This window comes from Syngnathoides biaculeatus, chromosome 22 (genome assembly GCF_019802595.1).
Source record: "Syngnathoides biaculeatus isolate LvHL_M chromosome 22, ASM1980259v1, whole genome shotgun sequence".
Taxonomy (NCBI): domain Eukaryota; kingdom Metazoa; phylum Chordata; class Actinopteri; order Syngnathiformes; family Syngnathidae; genus Syngnathoides; species Syngnathoides biaculeatus.
The window spans coordinates 8,883,542-8,899,450 of record NC_084661.1 but is presented as its reverse complement, the minus strand read 5'-3'; the positions used below and the strand labels follow the sequence as shown (position 1 = coordinate 8,899,450).

Here is a 15,909-nt window from a genome sequence, read left to right as displayed (position 1 = left end):
GAGAGGCTTCCACTCATGTTGCATGAAGAAACAGCAAATCAGAAGGGTTATTCAATCCGAAAAGTGCTGAAAATATTTCCTTCTGTTTAGAGCAGGTAGGGTAGGTTGTGGGTAAGGGCCGGTACTTTTCAAGCTCTTTTCTATAATATCCATGTTTTGATGTCACCTGTTAAAACCAATCACAAAACAAATCACTTCTCCCGATCAAATATTCTCCAGGGATTTATTCACAGTAGTAGCTAAAGAGGCACTTGTTGCTTTGGACCGGATTAAGCATTTCACAGCTAATGTACACTCTGGCTTTAGATGGGTTCCATCTGCTACTCAGGCTAAATCCATTGTGACCCGTAAGTCTCTTACAGTTTCCTTAGTGCCAGTGAATGTTAAGGGTTTTTTGTTGGCAAAATTGAGTGATTGCTCAGCATGGGAGTGTCTTTGATGATGAGCCAAATTCATATTCAGTCATTAGAGGTGCAGCTATATAGGAGGCTTAGATATTGTGAAATATACATATGTATTAGTACACAGTGGTGGCCCGTCAAAAGATTACAATGGATTTTTTTCCTGGTATCATCATTAAAGCCCGCACGGCTTTTATTGATGGGAACAATGTACTGTGTTTGCTTTAGCTGTTCAGTTGCTTGCTATTTTTTTTCAAGGTAAATTATTATTCAACACATTTGTCTGGTTGGTCAATAATTAATATGATGGACTGGACGTCCAACCAGTCCACTCTCAATGTACGTTTTGGAGGAAAATCTATCAAGTTCATTTTCAATTTGAAGCAGTCCATCTGGTGTTTTAGGTTATTTAGAAAAATGGATCCTCCCCAAATAACATAATGTGAAAGGAAGAACATTCCAGACAGCCAGAATTACCTGTTTGTCTATTGGCCAGACTGCAGTGTTTTTTCCCCCCTTCTCCATCCCCTGACAGTTTTTTTTTTTTTTTTTCGCAGATTGCACTTCCTCCACAAGTGCAGCCAATAAAAGCAGCCAATTATCCTCTTACTATTTTGGCTGATTACCCACAACTACTATATTACGATCCACATACTGTAAGAAGGCTTTCCAGCATGAAAAGAGCAGGCTGGGTTTTTCTTCCCCCAAAATGAAGCCATTTTAACATTTTAAGTATGTTTCTACTTTTATTGAATCCATGAATCATTGAAGAACATGTGCACCTAGAAACCTTTATTTGCTCCTACTTTATTTGCTCCTACTTACACGTTCTGTACAGCACTCGTATTATTAATGCCATCCTTGTGATTTGCCTTTCCACCACCCTCTCGCCAAGGGGATATTTGTCTTCCGCTCTGTCGTATTTTCCTCTCGTTATCTTGCTCCAACCCCCCCACCCACCTCCTCTCTGCGGTCCATCTCCACCTGACATTTGGTGTTGGCAGACTCCTGCATGCACCCACCATATCTGTTATCCCCATTTGGAGACATGGCAGTTGATTCAGAGAGAGACGCGGTAGTTTAGTTGTGTGTCATACTGTTTTCTACTCAGTGTTAAAGCTTGTATTTTAGCATTTCTTTTTTAACCATGAGTGAGCGCTAAAACAATGAATTGCCTGGGGTAAGTATGTTTATATATCTTCTTAGACTCTGTATTTATGATTTTCGTGGGATCTGTTTTATCTGAGTTTTCATTGTTGACATTTAGTGTTAAAAACATTTTTAATATTAAGTGTATATCATGCCCTTTACTGGTGATGAGTAAGTAGAATATAGTTATTAATTCTTGGGGGATTTAGTCTATATATCAGTGTGTGCGTACATAGGAGACATTGCTTTTGCAAACTGCAGAAGTCATTGATATGGTTGTCGCCCCTGTACACACCCAGATGTGTTTTTATCGAAAAGGTATAGGTGGGTTTTTTTTTTTTCTGCATTGCTCATATTACCGTCTTGGAAGTGTTTTTTTTTTTTCTTTTTTTACTGCTTAACTGAAAAGGGCTTTTTGACAAACCACATCTAGTTCCTGTTCTACTTTGGTTTCTTTCTCATAATGTTTGTAATGATCGTGTTTAGGCAGTTGAAAATACAGCTGACAGCATATCTTTAACACCTATAGAACCGATGGATGATTTTCAGGATGAAACCACGATACAACACTGTTAACACAGTGCATTACTGGTTTGTTGTTATTGTGGGTTTGTTTTTATGTAATAGTGCTACACAATTACCATTAATCACCCGTATCATTATCATTCTATGGAGCTATTATTTGTGCTGAAATCTTCCCGACTGATCTCCTTTTACTACACCGTCTTGATATTAGATATTGATTGCGTATCCTACGACTGATCCAATACAAACGGTAAAAGTGGGAAGAAGGTACAGTTATTGTCCATCCATCCATTTTCCTTTGCCGCTTATCCTCACAAGGGTCGCGGCGAGTGCTAGAGCCTATCCCAGCTGTCAACGGGCAGGAGGCGGGGTACACCTTGGACTGGTTGCCAGCCAATCGCAGGCCACATAGAGACAAACAGCCACACTCACAATCACACCTATGGATAATTTAGAGTGTCCAATTAATGTTGCATGTTTTTGGAATGTCGGAGGAAACCGGAGTGCCCGGAGAAAACCCAATGCATGCACAGGGAGAACATGCAAACTCCACACACGGGATCGAACCCGGGTCCTCAGAACTGTGAGGCCAACGCTTTACCAGCTGACCCACCATCCCACCTGCAGTTATTGTATGTTGCAAATTTACAATCATAGACAGTGTTATGCCAAATTAAAAACAATGATAAACGATAAGCTCCAGCACCTCCACGACCCTAGTGAGAAAATGAATGGAAATAATGTTTTTTTTTTAATGATGTGTGGCTCATTTGTTAGCTACTGTGAATATTAGATAGTATTTAGTTCAATAGGCCACAGCAAAAAAAAATTAAAAAATCACAATTTTATGGTTGCATTTCTCTATATTATAACTGCAAGTTTTGCAGATTTTTTTCATCTTTTTCCTCCTGAAATGTAGTTTTATGTGCTTCCCTATCACACTGTTTTTTTTTCTCTTTTTTTTTTGACTTTTTATGATTCAGAGAAGAGTCAGGTTTACAGTTTAGCCTTACTTTCTGCCTCTGAGCCACATCTGTATACTTGCAATGAAATGAGGTCTTCTCTTTGTAGTTTTCTGTCATTCTTCCCTTTGGAGAAATACACCCCTGCCTTCCTGCTTGCTTCCTCCTCTACAAGGCTCTATTAGATAATTATAGATTCTCCCTTCCTTATAAATGAGGTCAAATCGGGACATTAGTTTAGTTTCTAAGAGTTGAGGCAGGAAACTTTTTTATGATGAGGTAGCTGTTTCAATGTGTCACTCGCTTTACTTCTGGAAATGATGGCTGAACCTCTGGATTCATAAAAACAAAATGCTGATAACAGCGATCACATAAACACACGTTCTTGGCATGCACACATTAGAAACATACGGTATCAGCTTTTTGGTATAAATAGATGGCAGGAGAGACACATAGATAGCAAACAGCAAGGGTGCTGTGTGGGTGTCTACACCTACATGGCTGCAGAACATTTAAATCCCGTGGCGCTGTTTATTGTAGCCACGAGTCTCAGCATGCACACACAGCAGACGTAATCAAAACCTGCAGAGACAGTGACAACAACCTAAGAATATATGCCCTAAATCTTTACCTGGGCACATTTGCTCAAAAAGCAAGCTCATGTTAACCACGTAAAGACAGTGAAGTCACAAAAACAAATATGAAAAGATATCCAGGATGCTGGTAATACTGTAAAGACGTTTTCTCAAGATCAGTGTCATGGATTTTTAGATTGATTCTACACATATGGAATAATGAACATTTCTTAAAATATTTGAGTTTTGAGCTATGGTAGTTTTGTAGTTGCATTTTCATCTGATAATGAAAGTATAAGTAGTAGCAGGTACATTTTTAATTTTGCAATGTGCCTGCTTGCGGGTGATTAATTTGATCAGCAGCAAATCCGCCTCTTGGAGCCCAGCAGGTGCGCATACGTAGGTGATCTGAGGCGGTCGTGAACCGCACTGCTTTGGATAATTTTATCTCTCATTAACAGGAAACAACGGTTCTGTAAGCGGTAAAGTATATGTAGACAGACGCTGTACTTTTGTTTGTAAAATACGTGCTTTGAGTGAGGGTTGAACTCACGACCTTCAGATTATGAGACTGACATGCTGCCTACTGCGCCATCAAGGCCTGTGAGCTTGCTTGTGGGCAGGGTGGCAATTTTTTTTCTTATTCAGGTAAAAGTAACTCCACAATCAAGGAAATAATACTTCTTTTTTGTTTAACCCTTGAAAAAAAGGACAAAAAAGATGGCAGCATCCCAAAACTGGGACAGGTATGCTATCAGTTCTGTGAAGTGGTACATAAAAAAGATACGTTTATTAATTAATTCTTATTCTAGAATGACACTTACGCATTAATAATACTGATGGATTAGCCTTTTGAAGACAAACTTGGTTGCATACTGACCTTTCTCCCTTTCTTCTCTTGAAAAATGCTCCATGTGTACTTGAGGCAGCCATGTTGGGTCAGGAAAGAAAGGGAAATAACTCTGTGCTAACTTTCACCGATGAGTTATCCTCTCCTCATACTACATTGTGGCTTCAGATTAAAACTTACTTAAATATTTTGATATACTGAAGGATATAATGCTTGAAAATCATGATGTCCCAAAAATGGGATGCTGCCTACGAACAAGTTTTAAATTACAATTACAGCAACTATTGCAATCTTTCATTCAAAAATTCTCATGATTCACTCAACACTGATGTTTCATTTTTATTTTATTTTTTTTTTGCGAGCATTGGTTTTTAGCTACAATCTTCTCATAGCTGCAGTTATGACAAGACTTGGAGGCCCTGTTGAGTGTGTGAGTAAGATGACATGGGTTTTCTGAAGTGGTCCTGAACCACGATCTTTTGGATCATTTTAACTCACCATAACACGATACAGAGCTGCATTTTTTTTTCATCTCAAATGAAAGTAAAGTATATTTGTTTGTAAAAGATGTGCCCCGAGTGAGGCTCGAACTCACGACCTTCAGATTATGAGACTGACGCGCTGCCTACTGCGCCATCGAGGCTTAAATAAGAGGGTTCAGAGACTTCACCACTGGGCTGCGCTTCATACACATGCATCTGCAGAAGGTATTAATTAGAATGGAAAACACCACTGGGAAAGCTCAAAGGAAACTTTTGAAGTTTTTTGTAAACCAGCATTTTCCAAATGAGGCCCAAAGACACATTCAAGTTATGAGAGTGACAAACTGGGCACAGCTGCATCAAGGACTCTTTCTGTCATTTAGTTCTGAATTCTGGTATGTGCGCTCGGCGTGGCGAGGATTTGGCTCTGAGGATTTTGGGGTGCCCTGACTCTCCGGCAGGCATGGATGTGAGCCGCACACTTGATGTTTTAAACTTTATTGTGCCACATAATTTACACATCAGATTGGGTTTCATGTGAGAACTTCATCTTCAAATCATGTTATTATCAAGACATCAGAAATCAATCAAATCGTTATTATATATTGATTTAATTGATTGATTGATTTAAGTTTGCTTTTACGGGCATTAGAAATATCCCAGTCTTGGTCGGGATGGAAATTGTTTTCAATGCCGCCGCTACTGTATAGTTTGTGATGATTCACAAATCCTCTCACACAATTCAAATGATTCATCTTTGGGTATTGTTTGTGTAAAAGTGACAATGTTAACAGCTGGGGTCTCAATTATGACTATTGTCTCTTGTGATTCACATGTGATGAATAGAATATGCTGGAGAGATTATTTAGATTTTCTTTTACTTTGCGGAATAAAATGTAGAATCGTGGGCACTGAGCAGTTTAGTCAAAATGGTCTTGGGTTTTAGGTCAATGAGCCGATGACAGCTTCCTGCTTTGCGCTCACGCCAAGGTGACGAACGGGCGGAAGTGTGGGAGATGCTGTAAATGGAGTGAGAGAGTGAAAAGGGGAGTGAGGAGGAATCCCGTGCTCATTCACTCCCACACCTTTTTCTCGTGCTGTATTCAGGGTCTGCTTCCTCACGCTGCTGCAGTCAGACTCCGACTGGCACTCCGCACACTCAATCTGACTTTTCCTTCAGCTCAACTCCATTTTTGATTTTTCTGAGAATATTTACAGGGGGAGATATTGCCAATTTGTGTGTCAAAAGCTCTTCCCTTGCCTGTCTTTAAACTGGAAGCCGATTGAATTATTTTGGGATGTAAACATCAGAGGGGAGCTGGCGAACATTTGTCATTTAATTGGTTTCCTTAAATGACTCAAGTGTAACTCAGTTCAAACTCTGAGGAGACTGGTGTCGACTAATACCACCCCCCTGTTTTCTTCTCATGCTGCCATGTTGGCCAGAATCTTCATTCCTAAGAAGCACCGGCAGCGCTTCGATGAGTCCGTCTCCCAGAACGTGATCAACAGGCTGTGCCGCAGCAAGAGCATCAGCGAGCCGCAGGGCAGAATCCGCCGCAGCCGGAGCGAGGACCACTCGGACCGTCACCACGGGAACAAACGGGCCAGTTCGTTGCCCCGGGATGGAGGGGAACCCGGAGGGAGGGTGGAGGTGGAAAGAGACAGAGGCCACAGGAAGTCAGTTTCCGGGGTACCTACACACCCCCCAATTGGACCCAATCAGAGGTGAGCGTGCAATTTATTTAACTCACCTCAAATATTGTGTGCAAATACGATTCTAATGCTTTTAATCATGTAAAGCACATTGAGTTCCCTTGTGTATGAATTGCGCTATATAAATAAATTTGCATTTCTAATGTACAAAGTCCAAAGTGCTGTGTTAAAAGAACACAATCAGAAATATCATCAAATTAAAAAGATGGAAAAAATCTACATAAACATACGGTAATAATAATAAATTGCTCGCTCACTCATACCTCATCATTTGAAAAGGATGAAGTGTAGATTTATCTGTTCCTACCCCCTTTTTTTTATATTTCATTATCAAAATATTGACAGGTATTTCTAAATATTGCAATCTGCAATGGAAATAGAAACAAAAGACTACCTGATGTGTCTTTTTCACCACTCTTTCACTAAATGACTTAAGTCCCTTCCCCATTTGACTTGACAAGTTTATGATAACAGTATTCACATTAAAAGCTAAAAACACTACTGTACTACAAACTAAGAATGCTACTTTTCATTCTTCATGTGCTTGTTTCTAGTGCCACTATCAATTTTGTCATTTGATCAGTGCCTCCTCCAGGATATGTAGACTATTGACCCCCAGAGAGCTCAAAGGCGGGCCTTTATGTTTTATTAACAAGCATGTTGTTATTTGGGTGGCATGGTGGATCAGATGGAAAGCGTTCGCCTCATAGTTGTGAGGTCCCAGGCTCAATCCCGGACCCACCTGTGTGTAGTTTGCATGTTCTTCCCGTGGCAGCGTGAGATTTCTCCGGGCACTCCGGTTCCCTCCCTTATCCCAAAAACATGCAACATTAATTGGACATTCTAAATTTCCCCTAGGTGTGATTGTGAGTGAGACCGATTGTCTCTATGTCCGTTGCGATTGGCTGGCAACCAGTTCTGCCCATTGACAGCTGGGATAGGCTCCAGCACTCCCGTGACCCCCGTGAGGATAAGGGGCTAAGAAAATCGATGGATGGATTATTTGCATGAAAAAAAATTCTTCTGCCAACACAATGTTTTTTTTGCTACAACATGTTCTATGAATTAGACTCAATAACACATTGAATAAATACATTACTTGTGAATGCTGTATGTCCCCGAAAGGCCCCCCACTACCACCACCACCACTCTCTTTTCTTAAATATTGGGATGCAATGAACTGTACTATACTGACTTTTCAGGATCATATGTATTGCCATTGGTTTTGTCTGGGTACATGAGGGAAATAATGATTGTGTCCTGGGGTACATTTTGAGTGCATTGTGTAACAATCTTTACACTGGTGACGACTGACGAGACCCATCATATACCTAAAAATACAGATTACATCACTATTGATGTGCGACTTTGGTCTCTCAAGTCGGCCAGTGAAGAGCTGCTACATAAAGTGCCAGATGCACTTTTAAAGTGTTTCACAAAGCGATTGTTCACAAAGCGATTGTCTCTCCTGGAGATATGTTATGCAATAGTTGGAGGGGAGGTAGGGGATGTTCCTGATTGCAGTGTGACAAGCTGCTTTGTATATGATGAGTTTGTGGAGTCAAAACAGCCTTCAGCTGCATCAGCGCCAAGTTTTGGTTTGCATCCCTTACCCCCGACACCCTCCTGGTGGGCCCCCATCGCACACCACCCACTCATCTGCATTTTACTTATGTAACAGCTGCCAACATATAAAGAACAACATCTTTTTTTCCCTCTTGCCCCTGTTTACATACTGTATCAAGGAAGGTAGTCTTGAGCCGTCTCCATGGCAACCTGCCCGTGCCTGCTAGACCATATACCCTATTTATCCCCTTGTGTTTTCCTCCACCGGTGTGAACAACAGCAAGGTGCCACCATCGGTTACATTTAATGAAAACATACGTCCTTGAAGATGCAAAACTGCAATGGACATTGCATCCTGCATCTCAAAATGCTTTTGTTCCTGCTCCTCCTCAGGCTCATCCGCGTCTACAGAGGCAAGAAGACGTTCGGCTTCACTCTGCGAGGTCACGCTCCAGTTTGCATCGACTCCGTTATTGCAGGTGCGGGTCTATCTTTAAATCCAAAAGCCGACCGAGTGGCGTGTGTGCGTGCGTGGGGTGAGTCTGTTGTGCCCATCAGCCCCTGGATGTGAAGGGCTTCTCTTGTTTATGATGAATGCGGCAGGAAGTAGATTTCACTTGCAGATGAAATATTAAAACAAAAGCACCGCCAGCAGACAACAAAAATGTGACTGAACAATTTTAACAATTGGAGAACTGGTTTCCTAGTAACCATTTGTAAATGACTTATTCTCCCTCTTCCGATATATTTCACATATTCTTGTTTTGGCAAATAATATCTCAAGAATTCTGGATTATACTGATGCTGAGTCTGTCAAAAAAAAAAAAAAGCTTCACACAAAAGACTATGTCCTTGCAGTCTGCTTTTACCATGTGTGTTTGTAAAATGAATGACATGGTAACACAATTTGATATTTTGTACATTATTTTACCTACGTGGGTACGTGGCCCCACCTTTGTGCAGTTTGCATGTTCTGCAGGTGCCTGCGTGGGTTTTCTCTAGGCACTCCAGCTTCTTCCCATATCCCAGAAAAATGCATTCCCGTAATTCCCGGCGAATGGATAGGTTTCCAATGACATCACCACTACCCTTAAACCAATCAGTCAAAAAAACTTCACGCTTCAACTATCACCTGTGTTCTTTGACCTCCGTGACACACAAGATAGCGTAATTAAAAACCTATCCATAGAGCGCACCTGGTTAAAAGCGCCACCGAATACATTTGTAAAGGAATCACCATTTGGTACATACATACGCCGCAGCTGTGTAAAAGCCGCAAGTGTCCATATTGAGACTCACATTCAAACACAAGATATTAACTAAGAAAGACGGTACATAAAAACAGTTTAACGCTAGCGCTAATGCTAACAGGGCCGGTTAAAATAAACTTACCGATAAGTATCACTGAGACAGGCCAGTAACACAACAGCAAGAAGCTAGCACAGCGCTAGCAGAGCCGGTAAAAGTCACTTCCTCGGCACATATATTCCACCAGTCTCATTCTTACCTTTTCCGCTCGAGTGCCCCTTTGCGGCCGTGAGAAAAAAATGCACAAATTAGCCGCATGACCGCATAAACCTCAGGGTTGAAAGCGTGTAAAAAAAGTCGCGGCTTATAGGCTGGAAATTACGGTAATTGGACACTCTAAATTGCGTCTAAGTCTGATTGTGAGTGTGACTGTTGTCTGTCTCTACAATTTGTGCCCTGCGATTGGCTGGCACCCAGTGCATGTTGACAGCTGGGATAGGCTCCAGCACTCCCGCGGCCCGTCTGAGGAAAAACGGCTCACAAAATAGATGGATGAATCCAGAATTGAACTAAAAAGCAGCAGACAACAGAGGACAACAAAGGCAGTAGCTCCTCTGTCTGGACAGTGTAGAAAACTGTGTGCGCGTTTGTGTGCACACGTTTTTTTCAAGATGACGACACAGCTCCCGCCCACCACCCCCTCCCACCATCATGTGCTGGAAAACACGTTGACTCAGTGGGCCTTATGGAGGTTGGTATGGAGATGGTGGAGGTGGCTAGCGTGACTCCCAGCGTGTTCCCAGATCTTCTGCAGAGGACCTTAAGATCATCTTTCACGCTGTGACGCCCGACAGCACTCATAATAGTGTCCCGTGACGGCGGCGTTACGTTATGTAACAAAATGTCACATGGACATCAAATTGTTTGTTGCTGGTCTTTGCTGGGTGTCGTACACAGACCGAAAGAATCACACTCCCTGGTGTGCATGTCTGCTCACTGTATCTACTTGGCTTCTTAGTGAGTCTGTTTACAGTATAATGATTCCATAGTTACATGAAAACATATTTCGAAATATGGCATTCCATGTTTATACACTATGTAGCCATCTTTTTTTTGGACTATGGTTCATGATAAGCACTACAAATTGCTGGTAAACATCTTTGGTGTCTCTTCTTTCCTGCCATTATTCCCCTTTCAGATAGTCCTGCTGAAGAATGTGGACTAAAACCAGGTGACCGCATCCTCTTCCTCAATGGACTGGACATGAGGTCAGTTCACGTTTTATTTTCTTAATAACAGCAACATCATTACAATGCTTTCAAAAAAAAAGGTTGTATTGCTGCAGATATTAGGTTGTGTGTTGCCAATTCCTGCTTTGCTAAAAAAAAATCACATCACTGAGGCTTTTTACTGTCATAATCTTGAAGTTATTATTATATCGCTGTTGCTGCATTGAGACTGAATATGCTGTCAGCGTCAGCTATAAATCAAAACTTGACAATACAGCAATATGCCTGCACTTTACTTATGAGCACATCTGTCATCTTATATTCGGAGGCAAATAGAATCTATCTTATTTCAATCTGAGTGAAAATTTTTGTGTGTATGTAGCCGATGCAAGTGACTACTGTTTACATAAGCGTAACTTTTCTTGTAGGAGTCGCCGTCGTTCTTTTGTATACTTTACAACTTCTTAGCCCAACGGATCGCAGAGGGCACAGGTAGGCGTAAGACTGAAGAAGCTGAATATAAACTCAGCCATTACATTCGGTGCCAGTAACGTTATGTGAAGTATACCAATTGTAACGAAGTCACACACAATATTTAGATCATCTTAATGGTTGATTCTGGATGAAAGAAAAGGTCAGAACGATTTGATTGTTTAACATTATGTGTGTGATATTATTATATTATGTTAATGTGGTTGTATATGCAGTAGTGCAATATTGCACTGTAACATAATGAGAGCTCTTTGTGCTATTTATCATTACTTGTTAAACTAAATAAGATGACCGATATATTATAAACACGTCTCAATGTGATAGAATACAGTTATACTTTACACCACTAGCAGATTTCTTTGCCAAAAGTGAACATAATCATTTTTGTTGTTCTCAGTGACAGTCCCAGCTTGAATTACACCATGTGCGAGACACCCCCCCTCCGACACCCCCCCCCCCTTTCCCACCCTCTACCTACACTCACTCCCACACACGTACTCATGTAGAGATGAAAAATAGAGTGGACCATAAATTTTCTTTAAGATCTGTCAAATTCAAAGATAAATCAACAGGAAAAAAACAAATCAAGAAAAATAACCAAGAGTCTTTTATTAGATTGGCTGGCAACCAGTCCAGGGTGTACCCCGCCTCCCCCTTGAAGATAGCTGGGATTGGGTCCAACACTCCCATGACCCTTGTGAGGTTAAGCAGCTCAAATAATGGATTGATGGAAGTCTTGTGTTCCACAAAGCAAACAAAAAACGAAGGAAAAATTATTCCAATAATTTTGACTTTACTCCCCAGGGTACTTGCTTTCTTTTATGTTCATGATTAGACTGTATAATTAATTCTGAGCTTTTGCTCCCTGACCTTCTTTTTATTCGAAATTGTGTATGATTTCCTTGTATGTCCCTCAACAGTTTGGCTGATGGTTCTGATGCTGAAGCCAGTTTAACTGTCCTGGGCCATTGGTTCACCTCTCGTGGGTTTTCATGCTCCTCATTTCCACAGGGGGGCACATACAAGCAGATTTCAAAAAATCCCCGATGTAGTATAATTAGGCCTCGATGGCGCAGTAGGCAGCGCGTCAGTCTCATAATCTGAAGGTCGTGAGTTCGAGCCTCACTCGGGGCACTAGTTTTGTTAAGAAAACAAAATACTGTAAATCCCTTTGAGTATGAAAATAGGCGTTCAACTCGCTGTATTTTTTTTTTAAAGAGTATTCTTTTGATACGTCACTTGAGTTGTTGTTGTGAGTTGAGTCATCTGGTCTCTCCAGTACAAACAAAAGTGCATTGGTTGTTCCATCCACCTTCTTTTTTTATTAACTGCATGTTCCCTGCACAGGAACTGTTCCCATGAAAAGGTGGTGTCAATGCTGCAGGGCAGCGGCGCAATGCCCACTCTGGTTATAGAGGACGGTCCATCTGATTACTCCTCAGAGCCGACAGACCCGGAGGAAACTCCGAGTCTGTCTTCCAACACATTGCCGCGCTCTAGGTCAGTGCTAAAAAATGCAGGGACAACTTCTTCAGCACATGAGGCATGAATATGTGAAAATGTGTCTGCTCCACAGATCTCCCGTTCTCAGCTCCCTCCAGTGGGTAGCAGAGATCCTTCCACCGAGCATCAAAGTCCACGGGCGGACATTCAGCCAGCAGCTGGAGCACTTACTGACCATCCAGGAAAGGTACACGGTCTGCAAGGCCCTGGAGACCTTCTTCCAACACAGGTCAGCACAGTTAAAATTGTCCTTAAACCATAGAAAAAGTCTTGAGCAAAAGTGCATTAAAAATATGTCTATCTTGCATATATTGACAAGCATTGAAAGAAGAGTTCTTGTTGCCCAGGAAACTGTATGGTGGTGAGGCTGGCAAGGAGGATGCAGGCAGGAGAAAGTGGGGGAATTAAATTAAATAGGGAAAGCATTGAGGAGGCTTATGTACACTATATGTGTGCCATTCAATATTCATAATAGTCCTGTTAGGAGGCTTGACGAATAATGAAGTAGAATTAAGGCTATGACAAAGTTACACTCTTATACCTGGACTTTAAAAAAGAAGATTTGACAGGTCTAAAAGTGTGAATATGCGGAATAGGGTTTTCTGGTCCAATGTAATTCAAAACTAAATTCTCTTGAATTACAATGTGATGAAATAGCAAATGACGGCAAATCAATTCAATTGTAAATCATACAGCAAAAAACACTTAAGGGCATAAACACACGACTCTCCTCCCACTGTTTGATAATCGTGTTTACACCTTATTCCTCATCCTCCGCTCCATTACGAAGGCAGAGAATATACATCTACATTTTAAAACAATTGCCTACTGGCGCTCGCGTTATATATTTAGATGATGTGTGGTACTTAGCTGTTTGTTTGTTTGTGCTTGTGCATTTGTAGGAATGTGGACACTCTCATCGTAGATGTGTTTCCAGTGTTGGATACACCAGCCAAGCAGCTGATTTGGCAGTTTATTTACCAGTTGCTGACTTACGATGAGCAGGAACGCTGTCAGAGCAAGCTGTCACGTTTCCTGGGTTTCAAAAGCAGCGGTGAGCATTTAGGCAACTTTGTCACTGGACCGAGACACTTATTATTGTTTTCTCCATCAATGCTTGAACATTTAGGATTGATACTGTTGTATCAGATTATCCTTCTTCTTCTTTTCCTTTCGGCTTGTCCCGTTAGGGGTCGCCACAGCGTGTCATCTTTTGCCATCTTAGCCTATCTCCTGCATCTTCCTCTCTAACCCCAACTGCCCTCATGTCTTCCCTCACCACATCCATAAACCTTCTCTTTGGTCTTCCTCTCGCTCTTTTGCCTGGGAGCTCCATCCTCAGCATCCTTCTACCAATATACTCACTCTCTCGCCTCTGAACATGTCCAAACCATCGAAGTCTGCTCTCTCGAATCTTGTCTCCAAAACATCCAGCTTTGGCTGTCCCTCTAATGAGCTCATTTCTAATCCTATCCAACCTGGTCACTCCGAGCGAGAACCTCAACATCTTCATTTCTGCCACCTCCAGTTCAGATTCCTGTTGTTGTATCAGATTATCCTAATGTGAGGTATAATGTATACTCTTTGCAGCTGTGTTAGAGCCTGAGGCCAGTACGGAACACCACCGGAGGAGCAGCTCTATGCGAATATCTGGGACGTCGTACCGCGGCTGTGTTCGAGAGAGGAGCTCTGACGACTGCATTATCGGAACACACCTGGGAATGGGTACGGCTGCCTGCTACAAGGACTGACGTGGAGAGGCCATTATGTAGCAGATAAGATTGGCAAATGTTTTAAACTTAAGTTACTTTGTAGAGGTCAACAACTGCCTCCGTAAGTACAGTGAAGAAAATAAATATTTGGACACCCTGCTATATTGCAAGTTCTCCCACTTAGAAATCATGGAGGGGTCTGAAATTTTCATCGTAGGTGCATGACCACTCTGAGAGAGATAATCTAAAAAGAAAAATCCAGAAATCACAATGTATGATTTTTTTTTAATGATTTATTTGTGTGATACAACTGCAAATAAGTATTTGAACACCTGTTTATCAGCTAGAATTCGGACCCTCAACGACCTGTTAGTCCGCCTTTAAAAGTCCTCCTCCACTCTGTGTATTATCCTGAATCAGATGCACTTGTGAGAGGTCATTAGCTGCATAAAGACACCTGTCCACCCCATACAATCAGTAAGACTCAAACTTGCAACATGGCCAAGACTATAAGACTACTATAAATTGCCAAGCATCTTGGTGAAAAAAGGTCAATTTTTGGAGCAATCATTAGAAAACGGAAGAAGCTAAACATGATGGTCAATCACAATCGGAGTGGAGCCCCATGCAAGATATCATAATTCCACTAACCGTGTTTGGAAGAAGATGAATGATGAGTTCCATCCCAAGAACACCATCCCTACTGTGAAGCATGGGGGGGAAGCATCATGCTTTGGGGGTGTTTTTCTTCACATGGGATAGGACGACTGCACCGTATTCAGGAGAGGATGACCGCGGCCATATATTGTGAGATTTTGGGGAACAACTTCTTCCCCTCAGTCAGAGCATTGATGATGGGTCGTGGTTGGGTCTTTCAGCATGACCATGATCTGAAGCACACAGCCAGGAAAACCAAGGAGTGGCTCCGTAAGAAGCATATCAAAGTTCTGGCGGGGCCTAGCCAGTCTCTAGACCTAAACCTAATACAAAATTTTTGGAGGGAGCTGAAACTGTGTATTTCTCAGCGACAGCCCAGAAACCTGTCTGATTCGGAGAAGATCTGTGTGGAGGAGTGGGCCAAAATCCCTCCTGCAGTGTGTGCAAACCTGGTGACCAACTAAAGGAAATGTTTGACTTCTGCAATTGCAAACAAAGGCTACTGTACCAAATATTAACAATGGTTTGCTCAGGTGTTCAAATACTTATTTGCAGTTATATCACACAAATAAATCATTAAAAAAAATCATACATTGTGATTTCTGGATTTTTCTTTTTAGATTATCTCTCTCACAGTGGTCATGCACCTACGATGACAATTTCAAATCCCTCCATGATTTCTAAGTGGGAGAACTTGCAATATAGCAGGGTGTTCAAATACTTATTTTCTTCACTGTATACCTAAAAATAATATCAATGCAACACTTTTGGTTTTGTTCCCATTTTTATGGGCTGAAATCAAAGAAAGACTCTTTCTACGTCCATAAAATGCCTATTTCTCT

General features: G+C 41.6%; 1 protein-coding gene and 3 non-coding genes across 5 annotated transcripts in view; 2 read left to right on the top strand and 2 right to left on the bottom strand.

The window, feature by feature from the left end:
• Positions 1 to 15,909, top strand: part of grid2ipb (glutamate receptor, ionotropic, delta 2 (Grid2) interacting protein, b) — a 29,754-nt gene that overhangs the window by 1,632 nt on the left and 12,213 nt on the right. The window contains exons 5-11 of one of the 2 annotated variants that reach the window (XM_061809793.1): positions 6,391 to 6,672; positions 8,620 to 8,705; positions 10,673 to 10,742; positions 12,543 to 12,695; positions 12,772 to 12,927; positions 13,601 to 13,752; positions 14,289 to 14,423. In XM_061809793.1, coding sequence (XP_061665777.1) covers positions 6,391 to 6,672; positions 8,620 to 8,705; positions 10,673 to 10,742; positions 12,543 to 12,695; positions 12,772 to 12,927; positions 13,601 to 13,752; positions 14,289 to 14,423 — 1,034 coding nt within the window. Of the gene's footprint in view, positions 1 to 6,312; positions 6,673 to 8,619; positions 8,706 to 10,672; positions 10,743 to 12,542; positions 12,696 to 12,771; positions 12,928 to 13,600; positions 13,753 to 14,288; positions 14,424 to 15,909 lie in introns of those variants that run through there. The other variant, XM_061809794.1, reaches the window with a different exon arrangement.
• trnam-cau (transfer RNA methionine (anticodon CAU)) lies at positions 4,141 to 4,213 on the bottom strand. Its single transcript has one exon. It is a non-coding gene; the product is annotated as a tRNA-Met (tRNA).
• trnam-cau (transfer RNA methionine (anticodon CAU)) lies at positions 5,033 to 5,105 on the bottom strand. The gene has a single exon. It is a non-coding gene; the product is annotated as a tRNA-Met (tRNA).
• trnam-cau (transfer RNA methionine (anticodon CAU)) lies at positions 12,257 to 12,329 on the top strand. The gene has a single exon. It is a non-coding gene; the product is annotated as a tRNA-Met (tRNA).